Source organism: Sceloporus undulatus, chromosome 2 (genome assembly GCF_019175285.1).
Source record: "Sceloporus undulatus isolate JIND9_A2432 ecotype Alabama chromosome 2, SceUnd_v1.1, whole genome shotgun sequence".
In the NCBI taxonomy this organism is placed as follows: domain Eukaryota; kingdom Metazoa; phylum Chordata; class Lepidosauria; order Squamata; family Phrynosomatidae; genus Sceloporus; species Sceloporus undulatus.
In genome coordinates, this window is record NC_056523.1 from 65,351,798 (window position 1) to 65,372,345 (window position 20,548).

General features: G+C 40.7%; 1 protein-coding gene across 1 annotated transcript in view; it reads right to left on the reverse strand.

Annotated features, from left to right (window-relative positions):
• The window catches only part of SYN2 (synapsin II), a 235,045-nt gene that overhangs the window by 36,009 nt on the left and 178,488 nt on the right, over nucleotides 1-20,548 (reverse strand). The window contains 4 exon segments of the mRNA XM_042451153.1: nucleotides 5,312-5,414; nucleotides 10,084-10,158; nucleotides 16,875-17,017; nucleotides 19,585-19,647. Of these exon segments, the coding sequence (XP_042307087.1) occupies nucleotides 5,312-5,414; nucleotides 10,084-10,158; nucleotides 16,875-17,017; nucleotides 19,585-19,647 (384 nt within the window).

The window sequence follows — 20,548 nt, forward strand, 5'->3', positions numbered from 1 at the left end:
AATCAGAATTGTTTATTAAAATAAATAAATACAAAACTTTTGTTTAAACTTTGGATAACTATTAGCCACTCTCTAATATTTCATTCTTGGGCAAGATTCTGGAGTGAGTGATGGCCTCTCAGCTCCAGGGGTTTCTGGATGAGATGGGTTATCTAGATCCATTTCAATCTTACTTCAGACCTGGCTATGGGACAGAGACAGCTTTGGTCAACTTGGTGGATGATCTATGCAGGTAGCTAGACAGGGGGAGCGTGTCCCTGTTGGATCTCTTGGTGGCTTTTGATACCATTGGCCTGTTACAGACAGCCAAAATAAAGCTGCTTTGAGTCACAGTGGAAGTATGGTGTTTCAATGATGCATGCGTCCTAAGAGTCCAGAGACCACACCAAAGCCACACTCCAGTCCTTAGGGCTAGAGCGTGGCTTTGGTGTGACTTCTGGACTCTTAGGACGCATGCATCATTGAAATACCATACCTCCACTGTGATTCGAAGCAGCTTTATTTTGGCTGTCTGTAACAGGCCATTGATATGTTCTGGGCCTCCTCTCTGAGATGGGACTTGGAGGCACTGTTATGCCATGGTTCCAGTCTTTCTTGGAGGGGCAAACTCAGAAGATGGTGTTGGGGGACTCCTGTTCAGTCTCCTGGCTGTTGGCCTATAGGGTTCCTCGGGATTCTGTTCTGACCCCATGTTTTTTAACATCTATATGAAGCCACTGGGAGTGGTCATCTAGAATTTTGGGGTGAGGTATCACCAGTATGCAAACAACACCCAAGTCTATCTCTCCTTCCTATCTGATTTCAAGGAAGTTGTCCCTGTACTGAACCAATGTCTGCTGTCAGTAATGGACTGGATGATGGTAAACAAATTGAAACTTAATCCAGACAAGACAGAGGTGCTCGTGGTCATTCATAGATCAGGGAATAGGGGCCTTGCCTGTGCTGGAAAGGCTACACTCCCACTGAAATCTCAGGTTCGCAGCTTGGGTGTGCTCCTGGACTCCACTCTGAGCCAGGAGTGCATTTGCACAGCTAAAACTTGTGCGTCACCTTGTTTCTTGAGATGCCAGATCTGGCTACGATGACACATGCTTTGGTTACATCCTGTTTGGACTACTGTAATGCACTCTACATGGGGCTGCCTTTGGAAACTGTTCCAAAACTTCAGTGGGCCCAGAATACTGTGGCCAGAATGTTGACTGGAGCCAGTTATAGGGCACCAATTCCCTTTGCTGACTTTGCTACATTGTTATGTAACAGGAGCCCTCTGCTCAATATGGACATCTTCACAATCCTATTTCCCATGGATGCAGGTCCACATAGAGCACACAACATCCCAAAAGGTTTGTAGCAGTGGTTTACAAGTGCTGAAAATAATAAAAGTTGCCCATAATCACGGACCATTCTGATGATTCATTTCTATACAGACCTCGCACAACACAGTGAACAAAATCCCTCAGAACATTAAGTTCTTTTTAATCTTGTTGTCTCTCTTGTATTGTGTGTCCTGGGGTTTTAAAAATCACTTCCTAGCAAGAGAAGGACAGTCATCTGAATGCATTCTAATATAACACCTTCTCAGATGGTGAGAATTAATTTCACAGAAGTAGGTATGATAGGTCAAAAATCAAAAGATTAAACACAAATAGATTCAAGAGCCATTGTTTCAGCTGAGTCTTAAAAATATACCTCTGTGACAGTGACCAAATATATATACACATGACCACAAGCTTTTAAAATTACAGTTGTTTCTTCAGGGAAATATTTTATGGGAACTGAGAAGCCGACAATTACATCAGAATGAGTTAGAGAAAAGAAGGCTTGACTATCCAAATGATAATTTTAGAAATCCGTAAACTGCTGGCAGACTTGTTACGTAATCCTAGCCCTATTGTTTGGCATCAGAGCTTTTGTTGCTGTGGATAACTCTTAGTAGCTGTGGGCCAACAGTTCCACAAATATTTGACCAGAACCGCTAAAGAGGACTCATGTTTATTTTGAAATCCAGCTTGAAAACAGTTAGAGGAAAATAGTTTGCTGGTTTTGTTAGACAATACATTTCAAAGAAGATAAATAAATAATAAAATAAAATTTTTATTTATACCCCGCCCTTCCGAACGATCAGGGCGGCTAACAAAATGCACCAAAGTGCAAACAGCAAACAGATTAAAACACATATAAAAACAACAATCCTTAAAAACAATAAAAAACCCCTTAGCCCAACCTCACGGCCACGAGAGAGGAGGGAGGCCCACAGGATATTTAGACGGGGAATGCCTGATTAAATAGGAAGGTTTTGAGACCCTTCCTAAATTGGGCCAGGGTGGTAGATGAGCGGAGCTCCGTGGGCAGCGTATTCCAAAGGGCTGGGGCAGCTGTGGAAAAGGATCTTCTGGCAGTAGCAGCCAACTTAGCCCCAGGCACCTTCAGGAGTTGCTGCCCAGATGTTCTGAGGGTGCGAGGCGGAATGTACGGGGAGAGGCGGTCCTTTAGGTATCCTGGGCCCAAGCCATTTAGGGCTTTATAGGTAATTACCAACACCTTATATTGAGCTCGGAAGCGGATGGGCAGCCAATGGAGATCTTTAAGCACAGGTGTTATATGGCTGGTCCTGGGAGCACCAGTGACCAGCCGCGCTGCCATGTTCTGCACCATTTGGAGCTTCCGAGTTTGGTATAAGGGTTGCCCCATGTAGAGTACATTGCAGAAATCCAATCTCGAAGTTACCAGAGCGTGTACAACAGTTTCAAGGTCCCTCTGGGCCAGGTATGGGCGCAGCTGGCGAATCAGCCGAAGCTGATAACAGGTACTCTTGACCGTCGCATTCACCTGAGCAGTCAGGTGAAGGGACGAGTCAAGAAGCACCCCCAGACTGCGCACGGAGTCCTTCACGGGGAGCGTGACCCCATTCAGGACAGGTGGAACCACCGTCATTCCTGGACCAGGGGAACCTATCACTAGTACCTCCGTTTTCTCTGGATTAAGTTTGAGTCGGTTTTCCCTCATCCAGCCCATTACTGACTCTAGACAGGCCTCGAGAGGAGAGACGCCATCCCCAGTCACTGCATCAGTCGGAGACATAGAGAAAATGATTTGGGTGTCATCAGCGTACTGATAACCCCGCGCCCCATGTCTCCGGATGATCTCTCCCAGCGGTTTCATGTAAATGTTAAATAGCATGGGAGACAGATATGCCCTTATGATCCTCAAAAGTGGAGGTGGGAAATCTAGGCACTGAAACTCAGGCAGTCCCCTTATAAACAACTGTAGGTCTCCTGAAATTCTGTTGTAATCACTGGCTCGCTAAACTAAATATTTAAGTTTATACCACATCTACCTCTGTTGTGGTCATTAGCTTAGTACACACAGTTAAATAAAATATCAATAAAAAGCCCTAAGCGTAAAATCACACCTGTCTCTAAAGCCTTTTTAAGATCATAAAACTTAAAATGTCTGTCTCATAATACTTGACAGAACAGAAATGTCTTATTATGTGTTTGCGTGTTTCTGTTTGTATGAATGTACACATACAGAGTACCTATGATCAAACAAATGCTAGAAATAAAAACTTGAACTCTTACATTGCCCAGGGTAATTATTACAGACTCTAACTGCATACCTCTTTAAATTAAAGTTGATGTACTAATGATTTTGCATAACAAAAAATGGCAAGAGGAACCAAAAATATGAGAATCATGCCTGACATCATACTCTATTATATTAACAAAATGGGAGTGTGGTAAATGGGGCTGCATAAGGCTTCAGTGGGCTTTTTGTCTTGCACTGCCAACGGGCCTATGTTCTGCTGTTACCAGCTTTTGGAAGAGGTTGTACACAGCTGCTCTCACTGCTGAGCTTCCACCTCTTCCCAGGCTACTACTGCTACTGCAAGATTTCTGCCCCTGCATTTTGATACCACGAAATTCTCATCTTCCCAGCTTCTCCTATCTGATGTCACTGCTCCTTTACTGAGACACTGATCTCTCCCTGAGTGCCAGTCAAGCAGGTGTTTTTGTAGGCAGACAGTGGCAGTGGTGCTTTTGAATAGTGGCTGACCAACACTTGGTTCCAGCCATAGCAGCTGCCCACCACGTTAGATGACTCCATATAAGACATTGGGCATTGCATTTCATTTTAGGCAAACAGCCTCAGGAGATGAGAGCTGAACTATTTATCTCTTTCCAAGAGTGCCACTACCTAATGAATCAAGGAAGCTTTTCCATTCCCCATAGGTCAGCAGGATGACATAGGGATCCTTCTCAGCTCCTAGACTGTTCACACGTGCCCAGCCATTCTGCCTATCTCTGACACCAGCCCTGGGGATAAACTTTGGACTGTGAGTCTGTGGCTTTAATTTCAAAGGTGCTGCAAGGTCTCTTTACATACTGTGCACACCCATGTATACTTCTAGAAATTTTAGTCAAAAAATTCATCCACCAAAACTGAGTTGACTTAGCCACAGGTCAATGTAAATACAGTGCAACCTTCTCTTACGTGGGAGATCCGTTCCGTGCCCCCCCCCGTAAAAGTGTAAGCTCATGCCTGCTGTGTGGCACCATATGCTGCAGGCGCACTGTACTGTACTTTTAACTTTTATTTTAAAAAGGAACCATCACCTAGCAAAAGGCAAGAGCATAAACTCTCTTGGAAGCACTGACACCTGCCCCCCTCTTTTTTGCCATTGTTTTCCTTTGCTTCACCTTTTCGATCTTTTGTTCATGCCTCTGCATGCCAGTTGATATATCCACAGCTCATAGTTTTGGCACCAAAACGTGCCCTCGACTTATACATGAAGTTGACTTATAGGCGAGTATATATGGTAATATAAGGTGTCTTATGTTTTGTCCACATTAATAAGTATTTGCTTATCATACAAATGAACAGGGATCAATATTCAGCCATTCAGTAGTATATACAATTTTATGAAATACATATTTTATGTCTACAAAAAGTTTTATTACTTATTTTTAATTTGCCTTTTGTAAACATGTAATTTTCCTGCATTTTTTCAAGCTATGAGTGGCAAGTTCACTTAGAAAGGAAAAGCAGATGCTTATGAAAATACATCCCAAGTATTTTGTTCCTTAAGCTGAAAATATATAGAAGAAAAATAGTATCACTTTATGATATAGTTGTGCTTTCTCATAAACAGTCCCATTTACTTGTTTTGCTTGTTTATTTAAGTCTATTTCAAAATGGACTGAATACTCTGAATAACCTATCTCCAAAAAACTAAATGGAAACTGAAGGCACAAATATTTTTTCATTTCATCTTAACAACAGAAGTGCTTATAGTGAAAACATATCATACCTCAAAAATATAATCCTTCCCATCCTTGCCATGAACTGCTTTGACAGCACAAATGTCCAAACCTCCAAACATCTCAGAACAGCTGTCAATCCAGAGTTTGTACCTAGAATACAAAGACGTTCCCATGAGCCTAAAAACAAGCTTTGATCATAACAGAGATTTATCCACATAGTTTGAGCTGAGACTGCATCCCATATTACTCCTCCCCCTTCCACACACAAAAGAATAAGTGGCTTTTGATTTCTTATACAGTACAACTTCATTTCAATAATATGTGGCTTTGTATTTTGTTTTTATCCCCCCCCCCCCCCCCGGATGCATGTCAGATTCCACATCTGTAGAAATGCTGACTGCAATGAATGAATTTATTTAGAAACAATTTTTACTGTTAAGTGCCACAGTTACTTGAATCTATGATAAGTGCTCTTGTTCTTAATGGTAAATCTGGAGAAAAACCAAGGCAAATAAATACAGCTGATTTTGAAAGACCCTTCCTATGCAAATCAAAGATACATACAGACACCTGGATTCTCTTTTACTTTTGACTAGTGTAGACCTATTGAATCCATTGGATTTATCTACTTGTTGATAAAATATTGGATCAAACATTGATCAGAATGGAGAATGCAGCTATGAAGGAACAAGACAAGACAAGATCCTAAAGTGTAAAGGCATACAACTGAAAACAAAGGAGCTTATTGTATGAACTTTAAAACCGGCTCCAGCCTCCTGGGCTGGAGCTGGAATGTGGGATGGAGGCGAGGATTATTGCATGCTAAATTGCAGCCTAATCACTGTCTGCCATCAGCCTGGGTCCAAACCGTGTTACGCCAGCACTTTTTAGAAGCCGAAAAGCTTCAAACTTTGAAAAGGATGGAGCTGGTTTTAAAGATCATGTGATAAACTGCAAAATTAGAACTGTCCAGGCCACTGTATTCCCTGTCACCATGTGTGGATGTGAGAATGGATAATAAAGAAAGAGGACAGGAAGAAAATAAACTAATTTGAGACATGGTACTGGAGAAGAGTGCTAAGGATACTGCGGGTGGCCAAAAAGACCAAAAAAAAAAAGACCCTATAACAGGTCAAGCCTGTACCCCCTCTGGAAGCAAATGACTAAACTGAGGGTGTCATACTTTGGCCACATCATGATAAGGCATGAATCGCTAGAAAAGACTATGATGCTAGGAAAGGCAGAAGGCAGTAGAAAGAGAGGATGATCACATGTCAAAAGATTAGACTTGATCAAGGACGATATGGACCTGAACCTGGAAGAGTTGAGCAGAGACGTTGAGGATAGGGAGACTTGGAGGTGTCTCCTCTATGGGGTTGTCATGAGTTGAGGTTGGCTTGAGGACAGTTAACAACAAACTTGTTAATTCCACATTCAACAGTTGACTGAATGAGTCTACTCTAGTTAGGACTAATAAAAGGATGCCAGTCTGAGAATTTTTTTCTAAAACTGATGGTAGTTTTCTTATACATACAAAATAGAGGTAAACATATATAGTTGCTAAATAAGACATGTTTGTAAAGTGTTTTTGGGGTCAAGGAGTCAGATGGTATCAGATGCAATCAAATGCAGATCCAAAATATGGAGAACAAAAAAATGCATAAAACAAAGGGGCTCCTTCCAGATTATACCATTTTGGCAAATCTTTTCCTCTCATACTTTAAGACAGCTTTTCTTACTCTGGTGCACTTCAGATATGCTGGACTACAACTCCCATAACCCTCAGATGGGTGTGGCAGGCTTATGATAACCACAGTGTAGCTTACATTGAAGGTAACTGGATGGGGGAGACCAGATCATATATTTGTGCCATGATGTCTCACATCTTTAGTGATGTCTATTTTTTTTTAATCATAGGAGTTTATCACACTAATTACCTCCCACTCTGCTTCTGTCGCCCCAACGTCATCAATTTGCGACGGGAGCCTCCTGGTGGGATCGCAGATGGTGCTATTAAAGGGGAACACTTCCGTTTTCGTAATGGAAGTGTTCTTGTAATTGTTAGAAAAGGGGGCCTTTTTAAATAACAACTTGATCCATTATTCCCTTTTTAAAACAATAACGAGAACGCTTCCATAACAAAAATGGAAGCGTTCCCCTTTAATAGCACGATCCACGATCCCACCAGGAGGCTCCTGTCACAGATCGTGATGTTGGGGTGACCGGAGCAGAGTGGGAGGTAAGTAGTGTGATAAACTTCATATTTCCTGTGACAAAAAAAAGCAGATGCAAGAAATTATTCTGATGTATAAACTACAGGAGAGAAAGGGTTTGATAATTTCTTTTCCTTGCTACGCTGTTCAGTTAAAAATACATTTTGGGAGTGTTATTTGCATCTCTCATGTAACTTCTCTTTGGCACTCCAGAAAGGCTGGAAGGGATTTATTAACTTTTCCTATAATATACCTGGAAAATGTAACTCTATTATCACTTCATTTTATACTTTTTCTGGGAGCTGTGTTTCATATCCTCTCTTTTCCTTCAAGATATGATGATATGATATTAACTTATCCCTGCAATGTCAACAAGTGCAATTGGCTAGATCATGGTTTATACACTTGCACATTAAATTTTAAAAGGCTGTTTTTTTTTTTTTTTAAAAAAAAAGTATGGTTGAAAATCCTCTGGTTTTGGCCTCAAAGCACAGAGACCAATCTGGTATCTTTACGTCTTAATTACTGTATTATGACCTAAATAGGATGTTTCACAGAGTGTAATAACACAGAGTTAAAATTCTAGTTTAAAACTTCCTGGTCAAGTAATATTGCTTTGAGAGCATGTTCTCATACAACATTTTAGGTATCCATTTTGGACTCAGGAAATAAATGTTGGTTTTAGGGTATCAAATACAATTATTTTAAAACATAACATGGTAGTAGAGCATTAAACAACTTGTGACAGTAATAAGGGTTTTTGCATAGCAGTGAAAGTATAACATAGTGGGTGCTAGGCAAAGCTTTCTTGCAGATGGTATTTTATAGTTGAGGGGCTACAACTGAAAAGGCATGTTTCTGAATAGCCATCTGCTGTACCACAGCATGTAAGGGCACTTACAGCAGGGCATCAGATGATCTAAGGGCTTGGATAGGAACATATGAGAAGAAATTTGAAGGCTAACATCAACATTGTGAACTGGGCTGAGAAACACAGGGAACATCAATGCAGATGGCAAAATACTGGTTTATTAACATTGTAACATGCAGTCCTAGTCAATATCCCATTGCCTTTGTACCGAAGGCAATTTCCCCCCCAGACCAGCCTCAACGAAAAACTCAAATAAAATGTGTTGTAAGAATCTTGTGGTTGTCAACTGTACTTGAGTTCATCTCAACCCATGGCAATCCCATGGAAGAGACATCTCCAAGACTAGTAATAATCTGGACAAGAGGTTAACAGAGAATGAATCACTGAAGACAGATTTTCTCTTTCAAGGCAGAGTTGTAGCTAATGTCCCAGCCTAAGATGGCAAAAGACAGTAGGTGTTACACAAAACACTCAAGCCTGTAATGATACAATGCTGATGGTATGATAGGTTCTGAGATATATTGGAGAATTACTGTGGAAGAACTTCTCTGTTCCTCTTCCAGCAAAGGTGACCCCACAGTACAGCACTCTGGCTCTCAAATTAATAATAGCAGTATTTTTAAAAAATAAGAAATGCACCTAGCAATATATTTATTATTTCTTAAAAGACAGGCTTTGGAGGATACTGGAAGGCTTTGGGGCCATTTTCCTATTTTTATGTATACCGATTGAAAATAAAGCAAAATCAAACAATGAATTAGTAAGAATTAATGTTTCTTACAAAAATCAATAGAATTGTAAACTTTGGGGCTCAACAGACTGCCCCTTTGGAGTGGCCTGCAGCCACCCCTTTCTTCACCGGATTGGGGTCGTGGGAACTACACACTGCGGCCCTGATCTGGCCTTTCCATGCTGAAAAAAGCAGCCAGAAAAAGCAGCTTCTTTTGGTGCCACAGAAAGAACACCCTAGCCACAGTTGAGGCACCTTTTTGCTTCTTCTTCAGTGCAGTGTGTGTAAACGCTGCACCAAAAATGCGGCATGATGCCACATGCAATCTGGTCAGGTGGGCAGCATGGGGACAGGGGCAGGGTAGTTGGTGTGCACTTGCCACGCCTTTACTCTGCCCCCACACTGGCTCTTTACGATGGTCTTTAGAAGGCCTTTGTCTCCAACTTTTATACACAGATCCTAAAGAACTTAAAACTCATGCACATGCACACAGCAGTACACACACATGTCCAGAGGGCCAGGAAGCAATGCAGCATTGGGTCCTGCTACAACTTTCCCTAGATGCCCATTATACATGCAGGAAACGTCTGAAAAGAGCCAAGCTGAATCCAGAATGTTAAACTGTAGTTAGGGTAAAAAGTGAATGAACTGAATGCATCCATGATGAGAAACATGAATCTTCTTAATATCAATTTGATGCTTGTGTTAAAAACATGTAAAGATGTTTGAAATGGCTGAAGTGCTTAGATAAGCCCTGAAGCATCTAATACAGGAGAAAAGAGGTTAGTTTTTCCTATTAAATGTCTGCTTTTAAGCTAAATTTTAGCACATGCTATTAAGAGATAATTACAAATAGTTTGCTGCCTCTGACATCAGCTTTGATGATCAGCTCTGATACCATCCTTACCATTTTGAACCCACTTCCTTTTTTGCTTCCTACCCCATTCCCAAAGTGTTTTATATTTTTAAATGAAATAACTGCTTAATACATTAATGCTCGTATACCTATCTGACATGGCAATTTGCTCCAACATGGCAGATCCAGTATTTGTCTTCCAGTTTCCAGATATAGAGGTTCTCCTGTGAAGAGATATAAACACCTAAGTGAGAAATACAATGGTAATTTCATTTATTATTAGCTGTTCATTTGTTCGAAATGTTTGTTTCTTAATATCAAACATGCAAAGCAAATGGGGGGAAACCCATAAAATTATGTTTTGCTTTGTTTTTAAAAATTACTCCACTATGATTAAACAGCAGCATTTAATCTGATATGTACAGAAAACAGTAACTAGGAAGATGATAAAAGTAAACATATTATGTATTGAACCTTTCAAAATGAAAAGGAAAGGAAAACACACACTAACCCATCCACACCCATGCAGAATTTAAGCTCATTGCAGCTGTATTAAAATCAAGAATATTGTTCTACTTAGAATAATAGTAGCCTGGACCTGATCCATAATTTGTGTTCTGTTATAATAATTAAATGACTTTTTAAAGACCTATGCCATTCATCATCACACTGTGAGGTTTGAATATACAAAACATAATGTAATTTGGACCAGTGAGCTTCTGCATACCAATACATAAATCTAAGCAGTTAGTATATTGTTTTTGGAGAAAGACAAGATGATATAAGAAAATTTGGCAGTTTCCATGTATGCAATTTTGCTCCTACTGTGTTTGTTTCTTTTTCAACTCACATGATTTCCTTGAAACAATGATGTATTTATGTTAATGTCCATATGTATGAACCCCTAAAACAATTGAAGAAGCTTTGGTGCTGGGAACAAGCCTATGCCATATCTCAGTTATCTGACCATGGGCATATAATAAGCCAACTATAATGTGAGTTCTGCATCCACATCCACAGGAGACACAATAGAAATTTACAATATGAGACATCTTGATTACAGCTTTAAAGTCAGAAAAACAGATATTTCCTGTGGGAGCTCTTCAAGTAATTATCCTGTGCTTGTGTATGCATATGAATTCAAAAAAAGAAGAAGATGAAAACCAGCTGTGGAACATCAAGCTACTGACTATACATATGTGAATACACAGAAAGCTTAAGAGAAGTTTAATGCTGACTTTCAGCATCAGATTTTATTTTTTAAAAATGTAATTTTAAAAAGTGTGTAAGGCAAAACAAACTGTCTCAGAGGTTTGTAATATTCTGCCTTCCTTCCCATGATACAAGCATAATTTATAAATTTAAAAACACTTGAAGAACATGAATCATTTCAGTTTCAAATTAAATCAACAGAAAATTATGGAGTACAAATATGAAGCAAAGTAACTACACAATAGTTTCTCATAGAAACACTTTTATAACTGCCTCAGGCGCGTTACAGACCGCCGAATTGCGGAGGTCTGCTTCCGGCGCCGCTTGCAGCGTCCGGGAGCCGCAGCTTCTAAACCGCGGGACTCCTGGACGCTGCAAGGAAGGAGCGCGGAAATCACGCTCCTTCCTGGGCCCCAGAAGTGGCGCCGCAAAGCGCAAGGTGCGCTTTTGTGGCGTCACTTCCGCCGCGACACGTCTGGACGCTAGGCGTCCAAGACGTCAAAATGGCGGTGGCCGTGTGGAACGGCCGCCGCCATTTGTTACGGACAGAAGAGACGCCCCTTTTTAAAACTGGGACGTCCTAAGGACATCCCAAATGGCGGTCTGTAACCCGCCTCAGTTTCTAGGAAGATCATATTATTGATGCAGGACTACATAGTGTATTTAAAATAAAATATTTTAGCCGATATAGTGTGTGAGAATTGATCCTGAGAGCCAACATATGCTGTCATTGTATGCTATCATAGGCTCCTGGCCAACTGCTGAGCTCATTTGCAAGAGTCCAAGTAGTGGTTATAACTTTAAAATCTCTATACTCTTTGGCAACTATTTATCAAAAGGATATTCTACTTCGACATCAGCTGAGTTGCCCGTTTACAAGAGCCCTCACTTTCTGAAGTGAGATGGGTAGTGTTCTCCTTGGGAATGGCACCCTGTCTCTGGAACTCTCTGAAGCTTACCTGGTAAATTACACACACACACACACACACCACACACACACTACACATATGGGATTACACAGACACAGCCCTCTTCTGTCTCTTTTACATTAGGTGAATATCATTTTATTTATCTTTTATCCTTTTTGTTCAACTCCTTCCAGTTTTTATTCTGCATATATTTGCAAGTCACATAGAATCCCATATGTATAGAGTCATAGAGTTGGAAAAGACCATAAGGGCCATGCAACCCAACCCTCTGCCATACAGGAATACACAATCAAATATTCACACAATCTATATTGCTTTCCATGTTTTTCCAAATATATGAAGACATAAACTCAAGTCAGAGTATGATTCAAATTTAGTAAAGAAAGTGAATTAATTCTTATTATGCAAATACTGTATATTTAGATATTTATATCCCAAATGGATGCATACTGATATACAAGTGGATGTATTCTTATTTTACCAATGTGCTCATTTTATTTGTAACCCATTCTTCCTATAAGGACCAACTGATGGGCTATTAATGTCTTCTCTTGCCAGTCCCATCACTAGGGGATCCAGTAGGCATGGACTGCACTGGATGGGGGCGAGTTTGAACACCCAGTGGGCTGGTTGCTCACCCTCCAGTTCAAGTCCACCCCAGTTGCCCCCCTCCACCAGTCAGGATGCCTCTGTCATCCATCTGCTGTGACCGCTGGTGCAGGTGGGGTGCTATTGCCACTTGGTAACCTCTTCCAGGTCTGGCAGGGCTGCTGGCTAAGTCAAAGCAGCTGTCACCTCCATTTCCTGGCTTGTCCAGCAGCCCTACCAGACCTGGGAGGCCTGTCAGGAACAGCAGCACCTATCCCAGATGTCAGGCACACTGTTGCCCACCTTTCCTCACTGCTGTTCCCTGCCCCAGAAGGCAGCATAGGGCAAGGCAGTAGGAGGGAAGGGAGGACAATGGTGTGTCAGGCACTGGGGCTGGGCTGGCGGGTGCAAGAGGCAGGCAGGTGGAGGAGAGGAGATCAGATGGCAAGTGCTACTCTCTCCATACTTCTCCTTCTGCCACCCACTTCCCTTCAACTGTCTCCCCAGGGTTCTCATTCTGACTGTGGTGAGAGGAAGGACCCAGCACCTGGCACTGCTTGCCAGGGGGGAGGGTGTCGGGGGACCAGGTTGGGTGGAACTGCTGCAAGAGCAGTAGTGGCATCCTCCTCCTCCTCCTCCTCCTCTTCTGTGCCCTTTCCCCTTTCTGCAGGACCAAGGGGATCCCTGGAGACCCTGGTCCGGGCCTCCTTCCACCACTGTCTTTGCTCTGTGGGTGGTGGGAGGCAACTGAGACCAGAACTGTCCTTCTGCCAGCAGCTCCTAGTCACTGGAACTGTGGGGTGGCGGCCTGCCCTACTGATGCTACTGCCTCGTGTATTCACATTTTGCCCTCTTTTGTCTGCAGGAAGCTTTGTGTCTTCCCATTTCAACTAAACATTCTAAACCATGTAACAAAAGTAAGGGAAAATAACATGGATGGCAAAAAACAAAAACACAAAAACAACCAATCACTGAGAATGGGAGTGGAAATGACTGAAAAGAATGAGAAAAGCATCTGAAGACATGCATCAAAGATACACTCAAGTCAACTGGAACAGGGTTAAAAGACTTGGAAAAAATTGTGTAATTAGAACCAGTTAAATTAAAATAATCAATAAAATACAAATAGAAACAAATATTCAATTAGTGTTTTCAAATATTACAATGAAATCAATAAAAGTACTGAGAGCGGAATGACTGCATGTACCAAAAGCCAGTGGAGACGAAGCATGTGACTTATTCTACAACTTGTTATCATTATATTAGCAAAAATGTGTTCACCATGGAATGAGATTAAATGACAAGGTCGAAATGGAATGATAGCAATGGTATGTGTGCTCATTTCATGTCATTAGTTACCCCTTAATATGCTCTAGCAACTTTCTCAAGGTCTCATGTAAGACAGACTGTGTTCCAAACGTGGAAGGAAATATAATCTTTATAGAACTGCTACATATTCAATTGAACTGTTACTAGAAGCAGAAGCAGAAGCACTGGGGAAAAAAAGCCACAAGCCTTGCAGATGGCAAAGCTTTTGTTCATAATTTTACAACAGTAAGAGCATTTAGACACTATAGTTGGTTTGATGCAAGAGACATTCTGTTTAGTTTTGTTGTTCAATTCTGACCATACTAGCGTCACAGCTCTGGCAATGGACTTTCAGGATTAGGGTTCCTGCTAAAATTCTCATCAGCTCCATGACATCCTCCTCTGGCTGGTGCCAATGCCCCTGTTCAGATATGTGTTGTTTCTTGCTTGAGTACCTACAGAGGTGTGTGGGGAGTGGGGACCATTCTGCCAACATCTGCAAAGCTAATGGATTCTTTTCAGTACCTTTCCTGCTTCCAGTAGTAGTACAACTGAATGTTATGTTTAAAAAGTGATCAGTAAATAAAGCTAAGCAATGGACTGAGCAGAACAAGGAGAGCAGTAGGATAAATGGACAAAAACAGTGGGCTGTTCTCCTGCATGGATCTTTGTTATTCCTTTGCTTTTTATTAATGCAGTCATCCTAAGCAGTGGGGCCATACAGGATGTTACAATGTAAAGTCCTGTCTCTATCACATTTTACGGTCATGCATCTCCAAGTGGTAGACTAGGGACAAGTTTCCAGTCGCTACTGTTGAGTTTCCAGGAAAGGAAGAAACAACTTAGGCACAAATATGATGCTGACCTCTGGGACATGGGGGGGGGGGATACCAGTCCCTCACATCAGACAGCTTGTGAAGCACCGAGCTAAAGTATTTTCAGCTGCTCCATTACACTCTCTTGCTTCAGAGGTGCCAACTGGTAATTGCTGGCAAGGGGAGACTTACCTCCCCATGAGCTGAGAAAATTCCAGTTGTTTGGCATCTTTTTCTTGCCTTGGAACATCTCAGTAGGTTAACATGCCTTGCAGATATTGGCTGAAGGACATCAGGGAAGACCGAAGGACAAGCGCAAGAAATTCTGTCTGAATGATCCCAACACTACAGAGACACCAGGTTTTGGCAGATTCTATGTATGTGAGTAGAATATGAGCACCATTTTGTGTTCCTGATATGCTTGAATGTGATTGTAGTATAAGAACTTTCTGAAAGCCATTTTGAAGATCTCTCATAAATAAATCACAGGAGCCCTGCTTGGGACTTGAACTGTGGGATTGGAATGGTGGTGTAGGGGGTCTTCTTTAACCACATTTATTGTTGCTACAGATCTGCTCCAAGGGTAGGGGTGGGATGAAAAACCAGATACATAATACTGACATCCTTCAAGATCTCCATAGGGCGCCCAGGAGGTCCAGGAGGACAGTGTCGTTGTCATGTGTCTAGTCATAGGGACATACCCAAGTGCTTCTCGGCTGCCTGGAATCCACTGGCTAGCATGTGGATATGCTGAGAGGGCTAGAAGGGACAAGATTTGAGGGATGGCATTGGCTGGATGAGGGTGATAGTGATTCCTCCCTCTTCAGTGACAAAAAAGGATATATGCCAGCCACAGATTGACCCTAACATGGAATAAACATGCTGAGTTCTTTCTCAGTCTCTCAAATGACTCACAAATTCCACCATTAAGAGGTGGGTTTTGTATGCTGCCTTCTGCTGCAACTTCATAGCAGTTTTCTAAGAGTCATGCAAAATGGGTCATTAATGAAAAGAATACCCACAACACAATAATTCTGTTTCTACTTCAGTAGTGAAAATTGACTGAACAGAAAACTTTCACTTGGCAATTGGCCATTATGTAATGTATGAACAATAAAGTAAAGAACTATCGTATGAACAATAAAGTAAAGAACCTAATAGAGAAAGGTTTTTTAAAAACCTTTCAATTGAGTGCATTGATCTGGAGTATTTTCTGATTCCAATGAGAATTCCCCTCTGAGCAACAGTGGTTATGGGTGCAAAAGCAAAGGTATTCTACTGTACCCAAAACCCAGAGGCAGAACACAGGTTCATATAAGGTAGAATGTTCTTTTTAAGTGGCTTTCAACCCTTCTTATTTGCACAAAATATAAATAACTAACATGCAATAGATTTGTTGGGACAATTTTTTATTTCAGCTGATTTTTTTTTTAAAAAATGAGTATATGTCAGGTTGCTAAAACTCTTCTAAAAACAGTGTTATAAAATGCCATGTCAATCTAGCTGTGTGAATTTTGTGAACCCATGAATTTCCCATTCATATACAAGTTCTGCTACAGTAGCAAACAAAACAACACAACACAAAATGAAAAATAACCAACCAACAAACCAAAAACTTTTGCCTACTCATAGCATCACATTTAAAAACTGGCCCACAAATATTCATATCCTCATTCACCTGAATCACAGAAGGCAGGGAGACTTGTAAAATTTGGGAAGAGTGGCTCTCTCACAGCCCCCTTTAGGCCTTTACAACTGTTTTAAAACAGGGAAAACCATTTAATGACAGCTTCCAATGGCATATCCCTTACTCTTTTAATCTTGTGAAAGACCTCTCTGCTCTGTTTTTAAGATCATGAATTTTTTAAAATTCATACATGCTATATTTTAATGCATGTGGCTGAAAAAGAGAAATTGTTCAATGCATTGTACTGAACAGGTTAAGATCCTTTTCAAAAATCTCCATGTGTTGCTGAAGATCGTAGATCTGTCTTCTCATATACTGGGATAATGGTAAACATTTATGAAACAAAATCTGGTTATAGCATAAGAAAAAGAAAGATGAAAAAAGAAAATTGGTTTGCTCACATGTATGCTTTGTAGTTGTTGCCTATCTTTTGGATCCTGATGTCATATTTGGAGTCTATGTAGGGTTCAGTGGTGGCGTAGGTCTGAGTGAGTGCCACCACACTGGCTATATCCTGAAAATCATAATGGTTGTCTACTTTGACCTGTTATCAACCCACAGACATATAGCAATGAGAGACAAAACAGAAAAAAGATGGGAACAGTTAGGCTTTTCTTACGGAGAAAAATGCAACCCGCCCCTGCTGATTTTTTAGAAATGTGTATTATTTCTTTTCTAAGATGCTCTTATGCTAGGGGTATAAATTGTATAAAGTGTGCAGTCATACAGATGTTGTTGAACTGTTATGGGCTAATGGTGAGGAATGCTAGGAGTTGGAGTTCAGCAATATCTGTTGGCACAGAAAAATCCCATCCCTGCCTTACGCTCAGAGAAATGTGTATGTCTAAAACACAGACAACTTAAATGTCAAAATGTGGCTATAATTCCCAACATCCAGTCTTACCAAACTGAGTTGCTCTGTATGTTTGCTGTTAGAAATCTGTGTGTTTTTCATGTTTTAACATGAAACTTCAACTTTTTGGCTCTATGGGACTCATTCTACCTGTGGATTTCAGATTGCCCTACAGTTGTGTGCATTTCCAGCAGTTAAGATCAGCTACCTAGAAAGGATCTGAAAAGGAACAAAAGCAATTAGACCATTTGGCACAACACCATAATTTTAATTTCAGGCCTTTGAATTTCTGTGTAACTGGTTTGGCAGTACCAGTGATAACATGCCTGCCCAATAATCAGAACAGACAAGGAAGTGATGCGTTATTTAAAGCCTCTCATCTCTGTGTTTTAGACTGCCCAATTATTTTAACAGTATAAAACTAAACTATAACAAATGGGCTTGAAATTCATTGTTTAGAGAATGTAATCCCATTTTGGGTATTAATGAAGTAAGTAAAGGAGAATAACATCACTGGTCATTCTTAATTATTAGTAATTCTCTATACATATAATTTCTGGTGATGTTTTATTGTAAATTTGACTCAGTAATATTAGTGAAGTATGAAATGTGAAGTGCAAAATGAAATCTTTGACTAAAGACCTTAGTCTCTTTGCACATAGGTGATCAGATTTCAATTTCTTTTATGCAAAATGTTTCAGTACTGAATTAAAGAGAGCAAACCATGTGGAATGCAAGCACTTCTCTAAATAGAAAAAGTCAGATTCAGAGCAAACTTTGATTATTACTATTCACTATCTCAGGTCACTGCAGTTATATTTTAACCAAATCTATAAGTGAGGGATCTTGATTTCCCCATATTCCTTCTATTCTTCTTTAAAAGGTTCAGTGGACTACTAATAAGACTTGTTGTCACACTGCACTGGGTGGGAGGGAGTTGAGGGGAGGGAGCTGAGATGGAGGCATGGGCAGTGTAGGGGCAAGTGCACCCCTTGTGGCTTCATTGCTGGCCCGGCTCTCTCCTGTGGTGGCAAGGTGGGGCAGGTTGCTCCCACTGCCCTCCTTCTGCAACTCCCCCCTGCACTAGGTGTCACCAAGCTTGATGATGCCAGTGCTTAAAAGGGGAAAATCTTGAGTAGGTAGTGAACCTCAAGCTGTAAAAGCCTGGCATGTAACTTGTCTGCCTGGGAGTAAAGGGCTAATAAAATCAGAAAAAAACCTCAGTTATCAGTCTAGGGAGCTCAAAACCCATAAAGTAGAGACAAAAATTAGGATCCACAAATTCTTCTCCTTCTCAGATGGAGGCAAAGATTTCCCTGTCATCCTCCTACCTCAGTCTCAAAACCCCGTCTCTATTTCCTGACAGTAGTAATAGCTAGGTAGGTGGGAGAGGACAGAATGCAGTGAATTTAGATTCACTTGGTAATGAGCCAAATTATTTGTCTATCTGGGCAATGATTCACTTTTTTTTTTTGAGCCAATCAAGAATACTGGGAGAAACTTCCCCATCATTATATGATAGCCCTGTTTAAATATTTGAAGGGATGTCATATTGAGGAGGGAACAAGCTTGTTTTCTTCTGCTCCAGAGAACAGAACCCGGAACAATGGATGCAAGCTACAGGAAAAGAGATTCCACCTCAACATTAGGAGGAACTTCCTGACAGTAAGGGCTGTTCGACAGTGGAATGCACTCCCTCGGAGGGTGATAGAGTCTCCTTCCTTGGAGATCTTTAAACAGAGGCTGGATGGCCATCTGTCAGGGATGCTTTGATTTGGATTTCCTGCATGGCAGGGGGTTGGACTGGATGGCCCTAGTGGTCTCTTCCAACTCTACGATTCTATGATTCTATGATTAAAATGAGAACAAGACTCAGTTTATTTAAAAGAGCCACAAAATGTGTTCAATAGTGTAAAATACAAGCAGTATAGTATGGGTGTATATTATTTGTCGCATAGGCAAGTTGGCAGTTTTTAGCAAAAATAATTCTTACTCTTTGATGTGTCTTTCAGTTTCAAAAACTGACTTTCAGAAAGGATTATAAACCTATTCTCAAGGGACTTGCATGTGTGCCTAAAATTAAACCAACACACAGTGATGAGTTTCTAAGCATATGCCTGAACACAGATTTCCATAATTACTGCCCTGAAGTTTTAACTGATTCCATTAGGAAGTATAAATCCTGTAATAGTTATGTAATAAACTTTTAAAAAGTAGCTCCATTATTTCCCCTGAAGATAGATAAATAGCACCTGCACCTTTCCCATGCCTGAATGAGCGTGTCCAATCTTCACAACAACAGGAAATGTTGGCAATGTCAGCTGAAGTCAAGAAAAAAATAAGAGGGGGGGGGGGAACAAGATTTAAAATGGTTGCTTAAGCATTGAACATTTCATTATCAGGATAATCCTGCACTGTAGGTAGAGAAGACTCATTAGAAAAGCTTAGCAATTGGGGTTCAACTTGCTTTGAATGTCTGTATGTGACAAATTGATATTGGCAAACTATCATCATTATGGTGCATACTGCTCCCAGTGCTGCTTTTTTATTTTATATAACACAAGAAGTACAATGTCTTCCAGCTGGGATCCCCCTTTTAACATAACAGCATTAAATTCAGATGTTTCTCAATACTTTATCTGACAGTGATCAATTCTAAATCAATGTTTAATTACAACTTCCTGCTACCTTTCTCCCAAAGATAAAATCCTCTAGTACTAAGGCTTCAGAGCAAGGTTAGGGATTCTGTTGCTGCAAGTGTTGTTGAAATGTAATTTTCAGCAAATCCAATCAAGACAGTCAATGCAGAGAAATGCTGGGAGTTGCAGTTCCACAATATCTGGTGGGTTGCATGATTCCTACCCCTGTTCAAGAGCTAGTGCTCAGCCCCACTTTATGATTCCTTTCTTTAACTTGAGGTCCCACAGTTACCCAGCACAGTACTTTGTAGCACAAAATGCAAGAGGGACCAAGGCTATACTCTGGTTATTTAGGAACAGAATGTTTCATTTCTTTCAGGCATTTTCAGCCAGGCTTTCAATTTGCAAAAAACTTAAACCAATAGCAACAACAATAAATACAAGTTAACACCAAAATAACATGAAAATCATAAAACTGCAGAAAACAGAGAAGTCATATTTTTAACAACTTCTATAAAGCACAATAGAAAGCAAAGCAGGCTTCTCCCAAAATGTTAGTTCTTCCTTGGTTGTTTCTGCTCCC